Raw genomic sequence first — 25,899 nt, 5'->3', positions numbered from 1 at the left:
CATGACAGATGCATTGCAATATACTACTGTTATTATTCTTACTGATGCACAAATTGAGACATTTTTGATGGGTAGAAGTCTTTTCAAATTGGCTTGTCTTTTTTAAAAAAAGTCTCAGAATAACAATAGCAATATGACCTCCAGAAACATGTCTACTAAAAACAATTACATTTTTTGTCTTTATTTTTTCAGACAGTTGAATTTATTATTTTATTCATTTTTATTTAGAATGTATAATAGTGTATAATAGGAAGAAAATATATCTTAAGGGATGGACCTGAGCTGAATCCGGGCTCAGCTGTTTAGTGGCTGGGTGACCTCGTGTAAATTACTTAACCTCTCTGAGCCTTATTTTTCTTGTCTATAAAATATGGATTCTAATACTTCTTCACAGGATTACAAGCAATAAGATTCTATGTTTAAAGCAGTCTCAAAAGCTACTGATACAAGGTTAATACTCAGTAAATATTAGCTCACTTGCTCTTTCATAGGTAATAAAAAATTGTCTAGAGTAATGGTTAAGAGTCAGGCTATCTGAGTTCAAATCCTAGCTACAATATATTCAAACTGTGTGATGATGGTTACGTTATTCAACCCTTATAAGCTTCAATTTCCTCATCTATAAAACAGACATAGTAGGAATATTTTCTAAGGAAAGTTGTTTTAAGAATTAAATTACATGTAGTATTATGTTTCCTTCATGAAGAAGGGACATTTTTCCGTTTTGTTTCACTACTGTATTCCTGGCACCTACAAGAGAATCCATAAAGGTGGTATCTTCTGCATATCTGAGATTAATGATATTTCTCCAGGCAATCTTGATTCCACCTTGTGCTTCATCCAGCCTGGCATTTCGCATGATGTACTCTGCATATAAGTTAGATAAGCAGAGTGACAATATGCAGCCTTGATGCACTCTTTTCCTGATATGGAACCAGTCTGTTGTTCCATGTCCAGTTCTAACTGTTGCTTCTTGACCTGCATAAAGATTTCTCAAGAGGCAGGTTAGGTGGTCTGGTATACCCATCTCTTTCAGAATTTCCCACAGTTTGCTGTGATCCACAGAGTCAAAGGCTTTGGCATAGTCAATAAAGCAGAAGTAGATTTTTTTTTTCTGGCAGATAAGCAAAGAAGAACTAAAGAGCCTCTTGATGAAAGTGAAAGAGGAGACTAAAAAAGTTGGCTTAAAACTCAACATTCAGAAAACTAACATCATGGCATCCAGTCCCATCACCTCATGAGAAACAATATGGGGAAACAATGGAAACAGTGATAGACTTTATTTTTCTGGGCTCCAAAATCACCATAGATGGTGACTGCAGCCATGAAATCAAGACGCTTGTTCCTTGGAAGAAAAGCTCTGACCAACCTAGATAGCATATTAAAAAGCAAAGACATTACTTTGCTGACAAAGGTCTGTCTGGTCAAAGCTATGGTTTTGCAGTAGTCATGTATGGATGTGAGAGTTGGACTGTAAAGAAAGCTGAGAACTGAAGAATTGATGCTTTTGAACTGTGGTGTTGGAGAAGACTCTTGAGAGTCCCTTGGACTTCAATGAGATCCAACCAGTCTAAAGGAAGTCAGTCCTGAATATTCTTTGGAAGGACTGATGCTGAAGATGAATACTTTGGCCACCTGATGTGAAGAACTGACTCACTGGAAAACACCCTGATGCTGGGAAAGATTGAAGAGAAGAGGAGAAGGAGACAGCAGAGGATCAGTTGGTTGGATGGCATCACTGACTCAATGGACATGAGTTTGAGTAAGCTCCCAGGAGTTGATGATGGACAGGGAAGCCTGGCGTGCTGCAGTCCATGGGGTCGCAAAGAGTCAGACATGACTGAGCGACTGAACTGATATGGATACTGAGAAAAGAATCCAGCACATGGTTAGTTCCCCTTAACTGCCAATAAAAGCTAAATGAGTTAAACTTATGCATCATAGAAGGATCGTCATAGATGTTTCAAGTATGCAGCTTTGTCATTAATCACATCTAAGGAGTTTTCTCCTTGTGCCTTTAGACTTAGTCTTTTGCCTCTCCAGGCTATATTAAATGATGGATGTTCTCACCATCACTGTAACCTCCAAGGTCCTTGTTATTATTTAGTTGCTCAGTTGTGTCCGACTCTGTGACCCCAAGAACTGTCCTAGCCTTTCCTAAACCAAGCTGTAAGTATACTGAAACAGTTTCCCCAACCTTACTACTCCACTATTAGATTCTTTACTCAAGAGAGACTGTTGAGAAAGTCTTGGTCTGCAACATCTTGAAGCTATTCAAATCCATTACAAAGGCCTGTAGGGTATTTCCTGATAACATACTGTGTGCTTTGGTGACTGTTTCTGAAAAAGCAATAGACTTGTAAGTGTTATATGTGTCACGCATATTGGAAGTATACTAAATATATTACTATTTCACTGGGAACTCTCTTGACAATAATGTGAATTGCTGAGGGAACAGAAATCAATCCTTAAAGTATTTCTGACATGAAAGGTGACCGTTGGGCTTCAGGGAAAGGGTTCAAAGTAAGATTGACTTGAGTGATTGAGATGTTCTTAGCATCAACACTGCAAAGGTAGGCCAGGCATTCTTTCACTAGATCCAAGATGCAAGGCAATGCCGAAGGCCTAATTCAAAGGACTGGTGTGATTAAATAAGAGCCTGATAGGAACTGAACCCCAGCCACACAGGACTGTCAGCTGCTTCTGAGACCCACCGGGAACGTTCACACCTTTAGGCACGCCTTTGTCTTCTGTTCTCTTAACCTAAAATCCCCCTTCTTCAGTTTTCAATTAAATCCTCCTCACCCCCAATGCTTTAATTCTCATCCCAAACGAGTCTCTTTCTGACTAGCAGAATTTTTCTCAGGTCATTTTTCTCTCCCTTTCTTGCAGCAAAAATTTGATTTCATCTAACCTCAGGGTTTTTTTTTTCTTTTTTCGCTGTTTTTTTTTTTTTTTTTCCTTCCCTGCAAGTGTCACTTTCCCATAAAATCCTGAGGGACAGGGGACAGAACTGACTTAATGCATGCTCTTTCCCTCTACTTAACACAGAGTCAAGTCAATGTTGTCATTAAAAAAAAAAAAATTGTTACACTTGGATCTCAAAAGTGCCTGCTAACTCTTAATGCAACTGAATGGAAAGACTTAATACCGCCTGAATGGAAAGAAAAAAAATGTAATCATATAAAAGTAAAATTAAAATTAATAAGACATCTTAAAAATTATTTAGTAAACATGATGCACCAGAATGGCCAAATGTCACCCAGAGTGAGGTCTTACTACATGGTAGCTAAAACAATAACAGGGCCTGCTGGAAATGCTACTTGATTTGTTTATTATATTTACTGAGCACCTACTATATATCAGTCTAGAACCATAAGAAGATTATAGTCTACTAGAAGAAATACATCATACTGGGGTCCAAAAATGCTATCAAGAAAAATATGTAATTATGTGCTTAAGGTCTGTCTAATAATTAGATGAGCAAGTGTAATGCTATAAACAGCATCAGGAAAAAATGAATCTGGATCTGGGCTTTGTTAACTAAACACATACTGTCCAAGCCAACTGCAGTGGGAAAATCTGGGTCAATTCAGTTAAATTCAATGACCAGACAGTCCATGTAATAAATGGAACTGTAATTTGATGGTAGCCTGAATGTTTGGAAATGCTAACTTTATTATCAGCCTAGCTAATCTGATAATGCACTACAAAGACATTAGCCGAGTTAACTTGATAATGTGGACTATAAAAGAGGCACTAAAAATACAAGTGGACTTTGCTTATGAATTCTGAAATATGAAGATAGATACCAAGTTTTCCATTTAGCCTGGTATAATGTCATTTTCCCTCAGGTGATAATAATCAAGTTTAAAAACACCGTCAGTGGCAGAAGGCATAAATTTATGATCTAGACTGAGACCTGTATGATCTACGATTACTTCTGATATCATCCAAAACTTTAGTTTCTACCATGGATTGTAAACTACAAAATGAATGAGCACGACAAGAGAAAGAGTACCTGACCAGAACTCAGCAGTTCTAGTATCTCAGTTGGTGTCCACCTCACCCTGTGACCATGAATAAGTCACTTCATTTCTCAAGTTTCAATACTGTATCTATTTAAGAGTTGCCATGTGATCCAGGAATACCCCTCCTGGGTATGTATCCAGAAAGAACTACAATTTGAAAAGATGCACGCACCCTAATGTCCACTGCAGCACTATTCACAATGGCCAAGACATGGAAACAACGTAAATGTCCATCTCCAGATGCATGGATAAAGAAAATGTGGTATATATACACAATGGAAGCTACTCAGCCATGAAAAAAGAATGAAATATTGCCATTTACAGTCACATGGATGGACCCAAGATTGTTATACTAAGTGAAGTAAGTAAAAAATAAAAACAAAAAACATATAATATTACTTATATGTGGAATCTAAAATATGACACAAATGAATTTACCTAGGAAACAGACAGACTTGTGGTTGCCAATGGGAAGAGGGATGGGGGACGGGTTGATTAGGAGTTTGGAATTAGCAAATGCAAACTGTTATTTATAGGATGGATAAACAAGGTCCTATTGTACAGCACAGGGAAGTATATTCAACACCCTGTGTTAAACCATAATGGAAAAGAATGTGAAAAAAAAGTATATACATACACTATGTGAGAATTAAATGAAATAATGTAGGGAATGGTTTTGTAAACACTGAAAAATAAAAGTGTAAAATGTCATCATTTCTGTGGCCATGTTGATATCAATATTAATAAAAATGCTTACTATAAAACCTAACAGCTTGAAATGTTATAGAGACTATGCAAAATGAAGCTCATATTGGTGTCTTGAGAAAATGCATCCTGTCACTTGCTGCTCCTCCAAACAACAGGTAAAAAACCTTCGGTCAGGATAAATGTGAAAAAGAATCTTGAAACACAAGCTAATGAAAACTACAACACGTTTCTTTTGTCAGAATCCCATAGCTTCAGCATAACTAATTCACTACTTTATTCTCTGGGAACCTTCTTAAAAGCTTGAGGCTGTTTGTTAGCAACAGATGTAGACATTTATAAACAAAGACCATCTTCACTGAATTATTTTTCACAAATTAAACAAAGGATCCCAAAGAACAGTTCCAAATGTTGACAATCAGCATGCAGAGATACACTCTGCGGGAATACCATTCATTAAATGCACTGCCTATGGACCTAAAGGGTAATGAGAACAACAAACAGTCCTTGCTACTCAGACTGATGCTGTTGCACCCGTCCCACTCCCTACCCTAGACAGACCGGTATAAACGTTAGCTGAGGGTCATAAAACACTCTCTGAAAGTAAACTTTACCCTATGGGAAGCAAACGTTCAATGCACCAAATTCCATTTCATGCCCTGCAGACAGGAATTCTAAAAAGAATATTCTGAAACAGAAAACTCATCTTTTATAGGTGAGCACTCTATCATAGAAACCCAGGAATGGAAAATGGGCTCCTCATCCTCCCAGGCCATCCTGGTTTATAACTCTAAGAATGATGATTATGTTCCAAATTTTAAAGATTCTCAGAAATCGCCATTGTAAAATCTCTCTTGACAGCAAATTTCTATCATAAACACATTATCTTTAAAATTCTTCCATATGTTTAACCGAAGTCTTTCATAGTAGCAATACAATGCTGACTGCACCTTTCTGCTTCAGTGAAGGTATTCATTCATTCTTGCATTTATTCATTCATTTTTTAACCAAATTCAAAAAAATTGTTTTTGAATGAGCATCATGGTAAAGGTCATAGGTACAAAAGGTATATGGGGATATGAGAAATATTCTCTGCCCCCTTAAATAGGCATAAACAACCTTTAACTCTATTTGAATCATTATTAAGAGCAATGTATAGAAACAGCTACTCTTTTGTGGAAAATATGGAGGACCAGGAGGACACATTGAACTGTCCCAAGAACAATAACTAATAAATTTAGACTCTGTCTGAGAAACTCGATTGGTCAAATCCTCTAGGTTTTTCAATACATAAATCTGAAGAAAAAGCAAGTGATAGAGGGTAATCTGTTGGTTAAAAGAAATCTAAAAGATATATTCAGTTTTATAACAAACAGACAAGATAAAGTATGTAGATGTACATTAAATGAAAAACAAAAAAAACTATTAAACCATCTAGAGATGAATGGATAAAGAAGATGTGGTATGTGTATGTATATGTGTGTGTATATATATGTGTGTGTGTGTGTATATATATATATGCGTGTGTATGCATGCATATATGTATATGTATATATTGCATTATATATAATATTATATACATAATAACTCAGCTATAAAAAGAACAAAATAATTCCATTTGCAGCAATATGGATGGACCTAGAGATTATCATACTAAGCAAAGTAAGTCAAATAAAAAGATATCACTTACATATGGAATCTAAAAAATGATACAAATGCACTTATTTACAAAACTAAAACAGAATCACAGACATAGAAAACAATTTTATGAATACCAAATGTGGGGGCTAGGGATAAATTAGGAATTTGAGACTAACAGCTACCTGCTACTATATATAAAACAGATAAACAAGGATAGACATAGCACAGGGAACTATATTCAGTATCTTGCAAAAACCTATAATGGAAGAGACTATTAAAAGAATGTATACATATATATATGTATAACTGAATCACTTTGCTATACAGAATAAATTAACATCATTGTAAATAAGCTATATTTCAATAAAACTTTTTAAAAAACTATTAAAAACACTAGGCATTTACTGCTCTAAGATGAAGATAATAGTTACTTATTGGAGGAAGATAATAATAGTTACTTCTTAGAAGAGGCATCTGGAAGGGATTCTAGGAGGTATGGCAGAATTCTCTTTCTTGATTTGAGTTGGTTATAAGGATATTCTCCTTAATATAATTCATTAAGCCAAACATTTGTTTTGGTGATCTTATGTATTTGTGTTTTGTTTTTCAAGGAGCATTTATCAACATGGAACAATGAGAACCCCTACACATTGCCAGTGGAAATGCAAAATGTCATAGTGACTTTGGAAAACAGCTTGGCAGTTTCTTGTAAAGTGGAGCATAGGCTTACTATATGACTCAGTTATCCCATTTTTAGTGATTTGTCTAAGAGAAATGAAAGCACACCAAGACTTGGGTATGAAAGTTGTATGTTTAGAGCAACTTTTATAATCACCAAATATGGAAGAAACCCTTCAATAGATGAGTGGATAGGATAAACAAATAGGATAAACAAACGGTGGTACCGTTATTTCTATACAGGAAATACGACTGAGCGACGAAAGGTGAAGAAGCTCTGACACATGCAACCCCGGGGCTGCATCTCAAAAGACTTGCTAAGTGAAAGGAGCCAGATACGCAGGCAGAAAAGTTAAATACTTTACAGCTTAAACAAGAAGAACTTCTGGAAAAGGCAAAACTACAAAGACAGAAATCAGATCAGTCATTGACAGGGTCTTAGGGTGTGGAGAGAGAACAGAAAATAAAGGGAAATGAAGGAACTTTTCAGGGGCATGGACATATTCTGTATCTTGACTGTAGTAGTAGTCATATGACATATGCCTGTCAAAACTGATCAAACTATACATTTAAAAAATGGATTTTTTGTCAACTTGAACCAAAAAGCACTTATTATTTAGAGTAGCGATGGATTTAGTTTTCAATTTTAAAATAAAATCTATTCTCCCATATCTTACATTTATTTTCTTAAAAGAAAAAGTGTGTTGGGTGGGTATAGTACATTGAGTCATAATCAGTAATTGAAAAAAAAAGTTTGGAGGAGAGACTAAATCACTGGTATTTTTTACTGAGGACTATGCCTTCAGAGAAATTGTTTAGAAGTGGAAACAACTCCGGTTGTCATAAAGTTCTCTCTGTTTCGGCTTTCCCCCAAACTAGTTCAAATAAATCCTAAAGCAGACAATATCAGAGCTGAGAGCAATAATGGTTATGTTCATAGCAGAGGATCTTTACTTTCTTTTACCAGCCAGATTTCTCAGGATTCAACCTGACTATCCTCAACAGAAATATTTCATCTAGGCTTGGCAGTTTTCTCATCTCGACTTCTCCAGAGTCAAGTAACCAAAATGGACATGGTGAAACTGTTCCAAAAAACGTCATTGTCATCACAACATGGAGAATAAGACGATCCACTTCAAGTTCTCAATATGAAACCTGTTGGTTAGGACTTCAGGGAGCCCTGGTTATAATAGTGTAATTATAACTTCACTCAAGAAATGCATTTCAGTTCTAAAACATGGCCTTTTCAAAAGCCTAAAAAGCATTATAAAACTATAATGCAATTCAACTTCCTCATTTTACAAATGAGTGAAATGAGATCCAGAAAGGTCAAACTATTTAATCAAAGTTATTAAGCTAGTTAGGAGTGGGGCTATAATGAGGTATTAGAAAACCTCATACTCCATAGGATAGGGCTCCTTGAAATGAAATTGGAACTGTATTCTATGTTAATACAGTTTTTTTCTACCAGACATGAATAATGGGCAATACAACTTTCATCCTGCCTACTCAACAACATATACCTCTGTTAAAATTGTTTTTAAATTGTGAGATCATCATGTATTATGCACAGGCAGAACTACATGGGACTCAAGGAATGTTTCACATTAAGTTAGAAGCTGCTCAGGGAGCTATAAAAGGCCTCCTTTCTTTCCATTGTCTGTATAATTCATTTCAGACCCTGTCTGCTTTGCTCAGGTGAGGACTTATTCACTATATCACTAAGATACACATTTCTGACATGAAAGTATGATTCTTATTATGTTAACCAAGCATTTAAAAAGATGCCATGCCATTTATTCCATCTGTTGCCATTTGAAGAGAAGTTATTTGACCAATGTTGTTTTGCCATTTTTATTTTTTAGTTGTGGCCTGTGGAATATGGGATCTAGTTCCCTGACCTTGCATTGGGAACATGGAATCTTAGCTACTGGACCAGCAGGGAAGTCCCATGTCATTTTAAACTTCTGGTAGATTTACCCAGAGGAACAAATGAGAAGCCTCCATTTTTATGAGAAGTCTCAGCCAGAAATATTGCTGATCATGTGGAACCAGTAACTCCAAATCAATAGGAAAGCACACTCTACATTCATCAGGAGAACAAGGCACTCAGGAGAGCCAGCCTCAGTGACAGGTTAAAGTTGACAAACATTCTGGGAACTGAGCAAATGGAAAATAGGAGCAGAAGAGGCCTGTGCTGCTAACTGCCCAAAGGTCAGCTGACAGCTCTTCTCATCTTCTGACGTTTCACTACTTATAAAGATGTAGAGAAAATGTTCTTTTAATGCACCAGACAGATACAGAGGTAGAAAGGAATATGTGGACAGAACAATGGACGGTGTATTACTTTCACCACCCTTATGGCAGAAGGTGAAGAAGAACTAAAGAGCCTCTTGATGAAAGCGAGAGGAGAGTGAAAAAGTTGGCTTAAAGCTAACATTCAGAAAACTAAGATCATGGCATCTGGCCCCATCACTTCATGGCAAATAGATGGGGAAACAATGGAAACAGTGGCTGACTTTCTTTTTGGGGGCTCCAAAATCACTGCAGATGGTGATTGCAGCCATGAAATTAAGAGACGCTTACTCCTGGGAAGGAAAGTTATGACCAACTTAGGCAGCATATTAAAAAGCAGAGGCATTACTTTGTCAACAAAGGTCCATCTAGTCAAGGCTATGGTTTTTCCAGTTGTCATGTATGGATGTGAGAGTTGGACTATAAAGAAGACTGGACACCAAAGAATTGATGCTTTTGAACTGTGGTGTTGGATGAGACTCTTGAGAGTCCCCTGGACTGCAAGGAGATCCAACCAGTCCATCCTAAAGGAGATCAGTCCTGGGTGTTCATTGGAAGGACTGATGTTGAAGCTGAAACTCCAATACTTTGGCCACCTCATGCAAAGAAATGACTCATTTGAAAAGACCTTGATGCTGGAAAGATTGAGGGCTGGAGGAGAAGTGGATGATGGAGGATGAGATGGCTGGATTGCATCACTGACTCAATGGACATGAGTGTGGGTAGACTCCGGCAGTTGGTGATGGACAGGGAAGCCTGGTGTGCTGTGGTTCATGGGGTCACAAAGAGTCGGACATGACTGTGTAACTCAACTGAACTGATTACTTTCTTCAACACACACTTCTATGTCAGGTGCTGACAGCTTCCAAACGAACAACAGAAAATGAACCCTAGGATTCCATAAAGTCTCTGACATATGATAATGTGAACAGTGGCCAGTGAAGGAGTTAAGTGGTAAGACCAGCTCCATGTATGTCTCCTTGAAGTTCAGCAAGCAGCAGACTGCACTTAAGCACAGCAAACAACTGTGAGAGGCCAAATCCCCTTACAGTAAGCGAAGAAATAGCTTCAGCTTCAAAGCAGCAGATAACAGAGCAGAAGAGAAGGGCAAAACAGGTGCTGAGAAATTCTGGAGATAGAGTGCCAGCTTGGATTCCATTTGGGTGATTTTTAAGTATCTTAGTCAATTATGAGTGACAAAGTTTAATTGTTCCTGTTACTGAAATTTCCACTGCATGGCATAAACACACACACACACACACACACACATGCACGCACGCACAGACACACACATGCACACACACACACAAACACACCCCCACCCACCCACCCAGGCCTGGAATATTTCAAGGCCACAGAAAAACATTGATTCCTGATGCTTTGGGTGTGATGTGATTTGCTAACTGCAGATCGCTTACAAAACATGTCTGCCTGATGGTGAGTCTACCAGGTTGATTCTAATTTAAAGTTTCAGATATATATTACAGCATAGAGTTTCCATATGATGATCATATATGTTATTACTGCTAGTTTCACTACTCAATTATTTATTTCATCTGATCTGACTCATGTCTTTGCATGAAAACATACATTAGTAAATATGAAGTACGGTTGTCCAGAATTTAGACAAATGTCCCTTCATTTACAGCTAAACTTAAAATGTGTTGTTGGATTCTTAGATGTACATACAGCTTCTCCACCTGGAGTTTATAGTTTTGAGGACACATACTGTATTCTGGGCTCCCCTTGTGGCTCAGCTGGTAAAGAATCCACCTGCAATGTGGGAGACCTGGGTTCGATCCCTGGGTTGGGAAGATCCCCTGGAGAAAGGAAAGGCTACCCACTCCAGTTTTCTGGCCTGGAGAATTCCATGGATTGTATAGTCAATGGGGTTACAAAGAGTCAGACACAGATGAGTGACTTCCACTTTCACTGTATGTTATCTTATCGTGAATACAAAAGTACTTGACTGTCTATATGAAGAGCAGCTTTCAGTAATAACCTACACACTGATTAGATTGTTTCCTAAGGGACCAACACAAACAACTTGTGCAAATCATGCATGCTTTGTATGAAATCAGTACTCTGTAGACTTGCTTGTATCTTCACAAGTCTGTTTTTTAGAAATCAATGATTAGTTCAGTTCAGTCACTCAGTCATGTTCAACTCTTTGCCACCCCATGGACTGCAGCAAGCCCGGCCTCCCTGTCCATCACCAACTCCCAGAGTTTACTCAAACTCATGTCCATTGAGTCAGTGATGCCATCCAACCATCGCGTCCTCTGTTGTTGTACCCTTCTCCTCCAGCCTTCAATCTTTCCCAGCGTCAGAGTCTTTATAGATCATCAGTTCTTCCAATCAGGTGGCCAAAGTATTGGAGTTTCAGCTTCAGCATCAGTCCTGCCAATGAATATTCAGGACTGATTTCCTTTAGGATGGACTGGTTGGATCTCCTTCTGAACAAGGGACTCTCAAGAGTCTTCTCCAACACCACAGTTCAAAAGCATCAATTTTTTGGTGCTCAGCTTTCCTAAAAGTCCAACTCTCATATCCATACATGACTACTGGAAAAACCATAGCTTTGACTAGATGGACCTTTGTTGGCAAAATAATGTCTCTGCTTTTCAATATGCTGTCTAGGTGGGTCATAACTTTTCTTCCAAGGAGCAAGTGTCTTTTAATTTCATGGCTGCAGTCACCATCTGCAGTGATTCTGGAGCCCCCCAAAATAAAGTCTGTCATTGTTTCCATTGTTTCTCCATCTATTTACCATGAAGTCATGAGACCAGATGCCATGATCTTCGTTTTCTGAATGTTGAGTTTTAACCCAACTTTTTGACTCTCCTCTTTCACTTTCATCCAGAGGCTCTTTAGTTCTTCCTCACTTTTTGCCATAAGGGTGGTGTCATCTGCATATCTGAGGTTATTGATATTTCTCCTGGCTATCTTGATTCCACTTTGTGCTTCATCCAGCCCAGCATTGCACATGATGTACTCTGCATATAAATTAAATAAGCAGGGTGATAATATACAGCCTTGAAGTACTTCTTTTCCTATTTGGAACCAGTCTGTCATTCCATGTCCAGTTCTAACTGTTGCTTCCTGACCTGCATACAGATTTCTCAGGAGGCAGGCCAGGTGGTCTGGTATTCCCATCTCTTTCAGAATTTTTCACAGTTTGTTGTGATCCACACAGTCAAAAGCTTTGGCATAGTCCATAAAGCAGAAGTAGATGTTTTTCTGGAACTCTCTTGCTTTTTCCATGATCCAACAGATGTCGGCAATTTGATCTCTGGTTCCCGTGCCTTTTCTAAATCCAGCTTGAACATCTGGAACTTCATAATTCATGTACTGTTAAAGACTGGCTTGGAGAATTTTGAGCATTACTTTGCTAGTGTGAGATGAGTGCAATTGTGCAGTAGTTTGAGCATTCTTTGGCATTGCCTTTCTTTGGGATTGGAATGAAAACTGACCTTTTCCAGTCCTGTGGCCACTGCTGAGTTTTCCACTTCAATACACCCTACCTGGTCAATGCCACTTCATTCACTCAAGGTAGAATATGAGTTGTGCTCACTCACTCAGTCGTCTGACTCTTTGCAGCCCTTTGGACTGTAGCCTGCCAGGGATTTCCCAGGCAAGAATACTAGAAAGTGAAAGTGAAGTCGCTCAGTCATGTCCAACTCTTTGTGAACCCATGGACTGTAGCCTATCAGGCTTCTCTGTCCATGGGATTTTCTAGGCAAGAGTGCTGGAGTGGATTGCCATTTCCTTCTCCAGGGGATCTTCCCAACCCAGGAATTGAACCCAGGTCTCCCGTGTTGCAGGCAGACGCTTTACCATCTGAGCCAATACTAGTGTGGATTGCTAGCCAGAATACTAGAGTGGATTGCTATTTCCTACTCCAGGGGATCCTTCTGACCCACGGACTGAACCCGTGTCTCCTGAATTGCAGGAGGATTCTTTACCTACTGAGACATTGCAGGAGTAATGAAACTGGGGTTCAAACACTAATTATCTTTACACAGGAAGGAAGGATGTGCCATAACCTTAGTTTGCACCATTGACCTTGGCTGGCTTGACAAATGACAGTTCAAACAGTGTAAAGGAAGTTATAGAATTATAGGGGGGAATCACAAAGCTAAACATAAAATATGCCCAGACATATGGTTAAACAATCACTCTGACATCTGGAAAGCATCTTTGATTTAATCATTAAATAATAAGAGAAGGAAGGGGCAGCCCTAATGACACCACCCCTGCCTTTATGTACTTCTTATTGCATCTGGCTTGATTCCTGCCTTCATCTATGGGGAAGGCTAAATTTGACCTCATTCCTTTTTTTCTCTGAATTTACATTAAAGAAGGCAAATGGTCTAGATCAAGTTTGTTATGGTTGCCTGAATCACCGTCAGTGAAGGCAATTTCTGATTTATGAGCTTATAGATAATTATGTAACCTCTGGCCACATTTTATTTAATTGCCCAAATTCTGGACTCCTGCTAATCATTATACCCTAATAAGAGGTCAAGAGGGAGGAAGGGCTTATAGATGAAGGTTTGGTGGTGACATAAAAGAGAACTATTCATTCAACACTTGAATAGATTTTTATCACCTAACTGATCCCCTTACTCATTACCACAGATAATCACAACCGGGTTTGCCCAGTGCTTCTAAGCCACCAAGCCCATCACCTAAATGAAATTGTATAAAATCAAGCCTCAAAATCATTCTGAATCGCTCATTCTGACACCTGAACTCTACTTCACACATGTACCTAATTGTCCCATCTTCTAACTTCATTATTCATTTTTTCCCTTTAATGCCTCATGTCATTCCTGGACCTGAGCCTCAGAATCTCCTTGACTACTGTTTAGATTCTCCCATGGATACAGTATGATCAAAAATACCATGAAAATACCTCATTCAACTCAGTCCAGGCCTCAATATCTCATACCTCTGTGCTCTAGTTTCATAAAAGAGTATTAGAAAGATAGAACACTTGTATACTTACATGTCCCCATGAAATTGAGATCTAATGCTTGAGAACACTGAACAGTGAAGTTCTGCCTATTTTACTTGTTTTCACACAGATATGGACCAAAACATTCATGTAGTGTGAAGCTGCTTAACTTCATACACATAAGTGACATAGCAGACGCAATAATACTTTTATGAATTAATCATAATTTACACTATCTTGGAGCATTGTCTATCATATCCTTCAATGCCATCTCTGGAGGGGTCTATGAAATACATTCCACTATGAGTTTACTGCCAAAGATAATGTTTCTAAAGAGTAGTAGCCTTTGTCTCTGAGGTAATAATTACATATCCTCTTGCGTTTTCCTTTTAATCATGTCTGCCATGAATCTTAGAGGTCAATTAAATGCCCACTCTCAGAAAGCATGTTTCCCTTTCGTGGTCTTCATTTTCTGTTTTTATTTTAATAGTCTTATTGCAAAACTGCCTTTTATTGTAAGTTATATCATATCCTTTGAAAAGAGAGACTATTACATTATTTTTAAAAATAAACTCACCCCATGAACAATCCCCGAAGTATGTCTACAGTATACCCTGGATATCATCACGTACTAAAAAGACTTGTTGACTATTAAAGTTTTAAATTCAATACAATTATTTGAATTATAGAATTTATTTACGTGAGCATTTAGATACTGACCATGTCCCAGGCTGGTATAATGCAGTTCATGGGGTCACAAAGAGTCAGACATGACTTAGCGACTGAACAGTAGCAACAAATGTCTCAAGGTGATGTGCTCTAGACATGTTTTGTAGTAGTGAGGATTTTATAAAGACTTAGAGTACAGTAACAGGGCTGCTTAAATAAGCCTAACTAGAGACATCTTACAGACCAAAGTTTAAAATATGAAAGGCCATCAGCAGTGGTTTGGTGCATCTACTTGAATTATTCTGTAATTATCTTCTCTGTTACATATGCTTTCTCCCCCATCTTTTGCTGATTTACATTAGTTGTCTGGCTGTAACTGGCCTTGAACTTTCAGTGTCAAAGAAGCTTACCAAGAAAACTGATTATGTTGAGGGAAAAAAATCTTCACAAAAGCAGTATGTAAAACAAACCACTATTTGTTTTACAAATAATTATCTTCTTTTTCAGCCTAGGATGTAGCATCCACTCTTGTGCAACTCAAATCTGTATGGGATTGTCATCTGATTTACAGCAGATCGCCTGGCATCATAGGAAAATAATTTACTGTGCCGATGCCTCACGTCCTGTAAATCAATAGCCTGAATACAAAGACATCTCAATTAGATGGTACAAGGGTAGCACAATCTGCACCCTCCTTTCTTATATCATTAAAATGGCAAGTATTACAAAGCGGTACTTGTTTCAAAGTTGCTTCAGGGGGTGGGGGAGGAGCTATTATTTCAAGGTGGGAGACATAAAGTGAGAGTTGCCATCAAACACAATGAAAAATTGAGCACAAGGCTATGTAAGTAATAGCCTGTGAGGGGTGGGACATGCATTTGTTAAAGTATTGATTGGTGCATTTCTACAGCACCTGTATTATCATGGGCTCCAAGAGTTGAACAGGGTGTTAAATTATGACTCTGAACACATAGGAGTCATCCATCCTTTCTACCCTATTTCTCCAAGATGCCTCTAAACCAAAATCGCCCACATTCATGGTACGAGCCACCATGAGACGAATCATCTAAAGGCTCAATTCTTCCCGCAACACAGATAAAACTGTTACCAATATAAAAGCCTCATGATGAGGAAGCAAAATTATCCATCATCAATTTTATTCAAATCCCAATGGTAAATCCAAGGCAAGACAGAGCTTGCTGAAGAAAATCTTAGGGCAACTTTTTAAATTTGAATCTGAGACAGCCCCATGAGGGAGAAAAAGAGTTAAAAATTATTTTCCCGGTTTTTGCAAAGTGAAGTAAAACTCACAAAAATGAAAGCAAAGTCCCTCATAGGGTGCCTAGATCTGATTCTAGGACTGTAATTGCACAAGTTTGTGTTTCTTCTGTGAAAATGAAGAGATTTTAAATAATAGGTTGAAACTTTACCTGGCCTTATATTAACCATATTTGAAAGTTGAAAGCTTTTTTACTGTGCTGACATTAAACCAAAGAGTTACTTTTTCCAAATTGTTTCGAATTAAAGTTTTCTTTTTTAAAGGAAAAAATGATGATTATAATTTTAACAGATTCTAAATATCACTCTAAATAAGGAGTAAGAGTTTTCTGGGAGATTCACGCTCTCTCTACCTGAAAACTGGACGATAAGCCCAGTAAAACTGCATCCTCCTGGCGGGGCTTTCCCAGATCACACCTGCAGGCCACACAGCCCACTCATCTTACTTTGGAAAGATACTCTGAAAAGCCATTAGGGAAGAAAAGATAACTAAGGTCAAGAAATTCAAGTCTGAGGTACAGATGGAAAGTTCCAGAATATTGGTCCAAATGCAATTGGATGGCTTGGCTAGAAGCTAAACTGTTGGTCATTAGCTTCTCAAATGTAACATGAGCTTGCACAGTGGAAATACAAGCAAAGGTGTAACTGGTACGGGAAGCAATGCACCTCAGGAAGCAAGATGCTCCGGACAGAACAGTACCTGGAGAACTGCTGCTGCAGGCCGCGCATCTGAATTCTGTTGCGCTCAGACTCCAGTGTCACCTCCTGCAAGCGCTTCTCACTCTGAAGACGCAAGTGTCTCTCCTCTTCCAATTCATGGATCAGCTTCTCATGCTGCAAAAGGCACACAGGGGATGGCTTTTAAGAAGGTGTTTCTTAAACATTACTAAAAAATAATTAGCAGTTACTTTTGGTTATTAAATGCTGCCTTGGACTTTATATATTAATTTCATCCTCATTGCAACCTGATGAAGTAGGTTCTAGTATTAAACTCTTGTTATCTAGGAAACCAAGGATCCAAGACATCAAAGTAGTTTGTCGTAGAAACAAACAAGGTAATAAGTATACAATCCTGGCTGATTTGACACCAATGCCTGAATGATTTCCACCAAACCAGGTGGCTTCCTAGACAGAGATGAAGACTGATGACTGAATAATGCCATACTGGGCAATGGCGCCCCACTCCAATACTCTTGCCTGGAAAATCCCATGGATTAAGGAGCCTGGTAGGCTGCAGTCCATGGGGTTGCGAAGAGTCGGACACGACTGAGCGACTTCACTTTCACTTTTCACTTCCATGCATTGGAGAAGGAAATGGCAACCCACTCCAGTGTTCTTGCCTGGAGAATCCCAGGAAGGGAGGAGCCTGGTGGGCTGCTGTCTGTGGGGTTGCACAGAGTCGGACACAATTGAAGCGACTTAGCAACAGCAGCAAATGCATATCAATTTGAGTAATAACGAGTAAGTTTATTGGTGATTGTTGAGAATGATTTCATCTCTTCAATCTCTGGTAATACTTTAAAGGGAATATTTCTGTATTATATATAGACATTCCAACCTAATTATACCATGGAGCTGATGAGGATAAGGTTAAAGAACTATTTTGAATGTGCCCAATTAGATTTTCACAGATGGAAACTGGTTAAATCACAAACCAGTGATTACAATTTATAAATTACAAATAAAGTGGCTTATTTGTAATCCCAGAAAATGAGCTCCTCACAAATGGACATCAGGTGTTAAAAAGAGGGACTGGATGACCCAGGATAAATGGTTCAGCAAAATCATACTTCAGGAACAAGTAAAAAGCACACATGCTCAGATCCTGACATTATAGACTCAGCTAAAACTAACAACTTGTTTTGTTTTTGTTTTGCTGTTGTTGCTGCCTTTTCTTTTTTTAAAGCATGTCATGCTATTATGGTTATGTATATTACTAAATTAAGCACTTTGTGTACAGCATATATAATCAAGAAGGAAAATCAAAGACAATGCCTGATTATGAGGGACCTACATTCTTCAAGGGAAAGAATGGAAGCAGAGATTTGAATCTTTAAATAAATCAAACACTACGACTCTGTACATTGAATTACCCAGAAAAACCTGATCCACTGTATCATTCAAGGAAAAAAAAAATTCTTCTGAGGGCCATGAATGAAACAGACCATTTCTGGAAAAAAATCAAGGTCCTCTAAAAATACTTCACACTCTGTGCCTCAGCAACTTTGACTACATTCTCTCTTCTCTGTAAGAAGCCTGCTCTATTGGGTCGGGAGCAGCTGCTACGTGGTGCTGGAAAGACTTTGAGGAGATACCCCACGCCCAAGGGCAAAGGAGAAGCCCCAGTAAGATGGTAAGAGGGGAGAAATCACGTTTAAAGTCAAACTGTATACACACCAGAGAGGCTCAGAGGGCTCAAACAAACCTTGTGCGCACCAGGACCCAGAGACCCCACAGAGACTAAGACAGAACTGTGTTTGAGTGTCTCCTGTGGAGGTACGGGTCAGCAGTACACTGCTGCAGGGGCAAAGGCTCTGGGTGTGGTAGACCAGAGGGTGCCATAAGCCTTCTTGGAGGACACTGCCATTAACCCCACCACAGAGTCGCCAGAACTTACACAGGATGGGGAAACAGATGCTTGGGGGTCACAGAACTTTGTGAGCACCAGGACCTGGGAGAAAGGAGCAGTGACCCACAAGAGACTGACCCATACTCGCCTGTGAGTGTCCAGGAGTCTCCGGTGAAGGCATGGGTCAGTGGTGGCCTGCTGCAGGGCTGGGGGCACTGAGCGTACCAGTGCATACATGGGCCTTTTGAATGTTTGGTAGGATTCAGTCTTAAATTTTTGTTCTTTGGGAAGTTGATGATTATTCATTCGATTTCTTCCTGGTAAGCACTCTATTTAGCTTTTCCGTTTCTTCATGATTCAGTCTTGGAAGGTTGTATGTCTCCAGAATCCACCAATTTCGTCTAGATTGTCTAATTTGTTGACATATAATTCTTCACAGTCACCTATCTATATCCTTTGTATCTCTGTGGTATGAATTGTAACATCTCCTCTTTCATTTCTGGTTCTTAGTTAATCAAGTCCTCTCTTTTTCCTTGGTAAGTCTAGCTAAAGGCGTGTCAATCATTATTTTCAAAGAATCACCTCTTCGTTTCATTGCTATTTTCCGTTGTCTTTTTAGTCAACATTTTTCAGTTTAGAAACTTTTAGATATCATTTACCTCCACTCTGATCTTTGTTACATCTTTCCAGCTATGAACTTTAAGCTTAGTTGGTTTATCTTTTTTTAGCTCCTTAAGGTATAAAGTTAGGTTGTTTATTTGAGATATTTCTTTTTTCTTGGAGTAGACATGTTAGTCTGCTTGATGTCGTCTAATAAGTCCCTTAAGCTATCTTCCTCTTTTCAAATTTTTTTCCTCTGATCTGCTTAGACGAATTCCTTTGCCCTGTCTTCAAGATCACTGATCCCTTCTGCTTTATCTAGTCTGCTGATGAACTGATCTAGTGTATTTTTCATTTGTTATTTTAATCCTCAGCTCTCTGACTTCTGTTTGGTAATTTCTTATTTTTTTCTATCTCCATCAATGTTCTTACTAGTTCTATCTCCATCAATGTTCATCTAGTCTTCTCCCAGGTTTGGTTAGCATCTTTATGACCACTACTTTGAATCCTTTACTGGGTAAATTACTCATCTCCACTTCATTGAGGTTTTTCCTGAGGTCTTACCTTATTCTTTCATTTGGAAAATTTTTTCTGTTTTTCTATTTTGCTTGACTCTTTATGATTGTTTCTGTGTGTTAAGTGAAACACTTGCCTCTCCCCACCTTGAAGGAGTGGCCTCCTTGCCCTAGATCTTGGCTTTCTCATGAAACTTTGTAATTGGCCAGGTAGTCTGCTTTATTATTTTTTAATGGCTTGCCGGTAGCAGTGGTGTGCCAAGAACTGTCAGTGTTACAAAGGGAAAGATCTCAGTCAGCACCTAGTTTCAGGGTGCTTAGAGGCCAGACCCGTCAGGCAGTAGCTTCTGACATATGCAAATGATTGAAGTTCCTTTGGGAATGCAACTGTAAACCCTGCTGGCTCCAGACCTGGCACTCTGGACGTGTCCTCTGGGCAACAGCTGCAATATTCAGGGCTCCAGATGAAAGTATTTGGAAGTCACTAGTGTCTGTTCCCAAGACTACCGCCATAGCCTCTAGATGAGTGGTAACCTGAAGCTGTCCCTCAGGCTGAGGCTCCAGGATAAGTAAACAGGCCTCTTTCACAGAAAGACTAAATAAATGTGTGTTTCACTCTAGTGTCTGTGCAGTGTCTAAGAACTGCCCCCAACTGTTACAGATCTGTGGGGCTTCACAATGCAAGCCCCTCTGGCTACCGGAGCCAGGCAATCAAGGAGCATCTCCTATGCCCACAAACACTGGGGCACCAGACACAGGTTAGAGCCATCTTCCAAGAGACACTGGCATTCTGGAGCACAGTACAGAGTTTGAAGAGAGCATCTGCCCTCTAAGATCTTTGAAAGATTTAAAGTCAGTCCTTTGATGTGTGTTTAATTAGAAGAATGCCCCTCATACTGCAGCTATGCTGATAAGTCTTTCACGGAAAGATTGAGTTCCTGGGTCTGTTACCTCTTGGTGTGCCCTCAAGTGGTAGCTATTTAAAAATGCTTTCTCCAGTGGTTATCATTCTGTGAGACCCACAAGTGTAAGCCCTGCTGACTTCTAGAGCCAGGTGACATAGGGGTGTCCCTTTGTGGCTGCTGCAGAAATGAGGGTACCAGACAAGGGTACAGCTCTTTTCTGGGAGATACCAGAAAGCTAGAGTGAGGGACAGTGAGAGGATGAAGACTATTCACCAGCCTTTATCCCGAGAGCCTTTCCCTGGGTCGCTAGGAGTGTGCCAGGCCAGGAGCTTCTGGACAAGGAAATGGGCCTCCTCAGAAAGACCAGGGGTGTTACAATCTGCTATCTGTGCACTGGGGGTGGCAGCCTGCTAAGAACTGTCTCTGTGTTTGTTATACTCCCATGAACCTAGGAAAGCAAACCGTTAGAGCCAGGTGCCCAAGGGCAGTCCCCTGGGTTGCTGCCAGAAAACTGTATACCAGACATAAAAATCCAGAGCACCAGCTGTGTGTGACAGCTCCCATCTTGAGACACTGGCACTGAGGACCTGGCAGGGAGAGACCACATAGATGCCACCTTCCAAGAATTAAAGAAAAGAGACGGTGCCTTCAGGCTTCAGTGAGGCAGAGGAAGACTACAAGGATGCCACTGGCCAGTCCCTCCATTCCTAGTCAGAATCCGAATAGGCCCCTTCCCCTCTGGCATGCACTTAAACATTTAAAGATCAGCAAACAAATCTTCACACACAGTCTGGGTGTGTTTCTAACTGCTGCCTCTGTGCTGTGCCCTGGGGTGAATGAGTCCTTTAAGAGCAGTTTTCCAGTTCACTACAGCTCTTTGGGTCTCATGATCATGAGCCTCACTGGCTTTCAAAGCTCAATGTTTTGGGGGCTCGTCTCTCAGGTGCAAGTCCTGAGTTGGGGTGCCTGATGTGGGGTACAGACTTCCCATTCCTGATGGAGAAGTTCAGGATTTATGAATTCCCTCCCAGGTGTGGGTCACCATGCCAGAGTGTGGGATTTAAGGCGGGGTCAGGTATCTGCTTCTACCCACCTCGATGGGGCCTTTTTCTCACTTGATATGATGAAAAAGTTAATCTAGTCTGGAAGTATTTTTCAGAGGGAATTGTTCCATATGTAGTCTAGTTTTGGAGGGTCTGTGGGAGAAGGTGAGTTCAGCATCTTCCCACAATGCCATCTTAGATCACCTTTTAACGCGTATTTTAAAAAGACAAATTTATCCCAGCACAATGGACAGACAGTCTGAGGATGATGCTACTCTCTTAGACCCAATTTCATTCATGAGAAACGTAAGTGAACGCAGAAAACTGCACCTGAATGAACCTAGTTAGAAACATTCAATCCATACCTCAGCCCGCCACGTGTGTCATGAGTCACCCCATTCACGTCTGATGGTAACACTTGCCCTCTGATCTCACACAGCCTTCTTTCCACTGCTTCACAATAACTCACGAGCTGCAGCCCTTCCCATGATCACTCCCACAAGCAAAATGCACGTCCTTTTCAAGGTCAAGTGCCATATTTATGGTGTTATTTCTGTATATCTTAACCATTTGACACTGTAAAACTTAGCTGCCGTTTTTACTAGATGCCTATTTTTTTCAAGTGTCACTTCCAGTTTTTCAGTATTGTGTCCCTGGTTTCATTTTTCCTACAAGCCCTGCGCAATGATTTTTAGAAACAGATATGTCCTATTACAGAAGACTATATATCATGGTGGAGAAAAAGAACTCTGAATCAAGAGGAGGATTCCAAAGCCCTTTCCTCTTTAAGTAAGTATTAGCCTCTCAGTCGTGTCCAGCTTTTGCGACCCATGGACTGTATGTAGCCCACTAGGCTATCTGTCCATGGAACTCTCTAGGCAAGAATATTGGACCTGGTTGCCATTTCCTTCTCCTTTCCTTCTTTGGGCACAAGAAAATAGTTGGACCTTCAACACAGAAGCAAGCATAAAAACCAAAATAAAGTGTTTTACATACTGTTTTAAGTTTTTGTTTTACTGTGGACCATTAAAAAAAATCTTTATTGAGTTTGTTACAATATTGCTTCTGTTTTATGCTATGGTTTTTTGGCCACAAGACACATGGGATCTTAGCTCTGGGACTGGGGATCAAACCCACCATCCCCTGCATTGGAAGGCAAAGTCTAAAACACTGGACTTTCAGAGAAGTCCCAGGAAAACTCTCTTAATTCCAAGTCTTTTGATCACATCTTTATCTCATAGCCTTCATAGTCTTAAATTTCCTCAATCACTATCCTCTAACTAAACCTCCAGCAAGGGAGATACCACCATTCCCCTGAGTAACTCATTTTATTTTTTTTAACTCTTATTTTGCTAATTTTCCTGAGTTGCTTAAATTGTTTTGAGTATCAAAAAAGCCTCCTAACTGTATGTTACCAGGAAATGGAGAAAAATCTATAGGTACTGACATTATTCCCTAATTTAAAACAACTCTTCTTAGAAAAAAAGCTACACACACACTCTCATGGACATATTAATTCACTTAGACCACAAATGTTTACTGAACAGGTACTATGTGCCAGACACTAGATGAGACAAGCCAAGAATCCAAAAGACACTATTCCTGGCTGCAGTAGACTTAGTCACTAGTGGACGTGGCAGGTACTACATGAACTATCACATAGACAAATATATCAATATAAACTGATGGATAATTAGGGGTTTGCTGAAAGATGACAGCCAGAGGAACTGATTTTGTTCACTATGTTAGGGAAAGGCTTCTCTGAGGAATTAATATACAAACTGAGGCCTCAGTGATGACCGGGAGTTACTTGGTAAAGAAAAGGGATCAGTTCTATAGGCAGAATGAGTAGCAAGTAGAAAGTCTTTAGTTACATGTGAAAAGAACAAAGAGAAGTTCAGTGCGCCTGGAGCCTGGTGAGCAAGGGGACAGAGTGACATATGATACAGGTGGAAGGAGCCAGGGGAACAAGAAGGTCATATTAAAATGTGAGATTATATCTAGGGTACAACAGTAACTCTTTACCACATTTTAATCTAGTGAGTGATAGGATCTAATAAAGATTTTGCAAAGATCACCTGACGACTGTGTGGATAAAAAACTGAACTAAGAGGCTGAATAACAGAATGGGAAGATATTTAAATAGAGAATGGTGAATGCTACCAGCTACCGGTTTAAACTGTACCACTTGCTAGTCCAGAAGGTTTGGACAGCGGATTTAACTTGAACTATAACTGTTTTAAGCTTGCTTCTTCTGCCTTTTTGGGAGAGCAAAATCGCCCAACCCAACTTCACAATATCACTGTAAGGAATGAATAAAATAATGTACAGAAAAGCACTGAAAAATCTTGAAAGTCCCATATAAAAATAAGATAGGGCTAACAGGAACTATACAGCTTACATTATCTAATATAATTACTTTTGATAAATTCTGAGCATTTTGAGCATTACTTTACTAGCATGTGAGATGAGTGCAATTGGGCAGTAGTTTGAGCATTTTTTGACATTGCCTTTCTTTGGGATTGGAATGAAAACTGACCTTTTCCAGTCCTGTGCCCACTGCTGAGTTTTCCAAATTTGCTGGCATACTGAGTGCAACACTTTCACAGCATCATCTTTCAGGATTTGAAACAGCTCAACTGGAATTCCATCACCTCCACTAGCTTTGTTCATAGTGATGCTTTCTAAGGCCCACTTGACTTCACATTCCAGGATGTCTGGCTCTAGGTGAGTGATCACACCATCATGATTATCAGGGTCATGAAGATCTTTTTTGTACAGTTCTTCGGTGTATTCTTGCCACCTCTTCTTAACATCTTCTGCTTCTGTTAGGTCCATATCGCACAAGTGCACTCATCTCACACGCTAGTAAGGTAATGCTCAAAATTCTCCAAGCCAGGCTTCAACAATACGTGAACTGTGAGCTTCCAGATGTTCAGGCTAGATTTGGAAAAGGTAGAAGAACCAGAGATCAAGTTGCCAACATCCTCTGGATCATCAAAAAAGCAAGAGTTCCAGAAAAACATCTATTTCTGCTTCACTGACTATGCCAAAGCCTTTGATTGTACGGATCACAATAAACTGTGGAAAATTCTGAAAGAGATGGGAATACCAGACCACCTGACCTGCCTCTTGAGAAACCTATATGCAGGTCAGGAAGCAACAGTTAGAACTGGACATGGAACAACAGACTGGTTCCAAATAGGAAAAGGAGTCTGTCAAGGCTGTATATTGTCACCCTGCTTATTTAACTTATATGCAGAGTACACCATGAGAAACACTGGGCTGGAAGAAACACAAGCTGGAATCAAGATTGCTGGGAGAAATATCAATAACCTCAGATATGCAGATGACACCACCCTTATGGCAGAAAGTGAGGAGGAACTAAAAAGCCTCTTGATCAAAGTGAAAGAGGAGAGTGAAAAAGCTGGCTTAAAGCTCAACATTCAGAAAATGAAGATCATGGCATCTGGTCCCATCACTTCATAGGAACTAGATGTGGAAACAGTGTCAGACTTTAATTTTTTGGGCTCCAAAATTACTGCAGATGGTGACTGCAGCCATGAAATTAAGAGACGCTTACTCCTTGGAAGGAAAGTTATGACCAAACTAGATGGCATATTCAAAAGCAGAGGCATTACTTTGCTAACAAAGGTCCATTTAGTCAAGGCTAAGGTTTTTCCAGTGGTCATATATGGATGTGAGAGTTGGACTGTGAAGAAAGCTGAGCCCTGAAGAATTGATGCTTTTGAACTGTGGTGTTGGAGAAGACTCTTGAGAGTCCCTTGGACTGCAAGGAGGTCCAACCAGTCCATCCTATAGAAGATCAGTCCTGAGTGTTCTTTGGAACAACCGATGCTGAAGCTGAAACTCCAATACTTTGGCCACTGTAAAAGTGCTGCACTCAATATGCCAGCAAAGTGAAGAGTTGACCCATTGGAAAAGACTCTGATGCTGGGAGGGACTAGGGACAGGAGGAGAAGGGGACAACAGAGGATGAGATGGCTGGA

At 39.6% G+C, this 25,899-nt stretch overlaps 1 protein-coding gene across 8 annotated transcripts in view; it reads right to left on the bottom strand.

Moving 5' to 3' along the window:
- The window catches only part of NCKAP5 (NCK associated protein 5), a 1,138,328-nt gene that overhangs the window by 482,418 nt on the left and 630,011 nt on the right, over positions 1–25,899 (bottom strand). For all 8 annotated transcript variants that reach the window (XM_069577706.1, XM_069577709.1, XM_069577704.1 and 5 more), the window contains one exon: positions 16,958–17,091. In XM_069577706.1, the coding sequence (XP_069433807.1) occupies positions 16,958–17,091 (134 nt within the window). The remainder of the gene's footprint in view (positions 1–16,957; positions 17,092–25,899) is intronic.

Source organism: Ovis canadensis, chromosome 2 (genome assembly GCF_042477335.2).
Source record: "Ovis canadensis isolate MfBH-ARS-UI-01 breed Bighorn chromosome 2, ARS-UI_OviCan_v2, whole genome shotgun sequence".
Lineage (NCBI taxonomy): Eukaryota > Metazoa > Chordata > Mammalia > Artiodactyla > Bovidae > Ovis > Ovis canadensis.
Note: the sequence above shows the minus strand (reverse complement) of the source record. Positions and strands in the feature narration are given on the sequence as shown.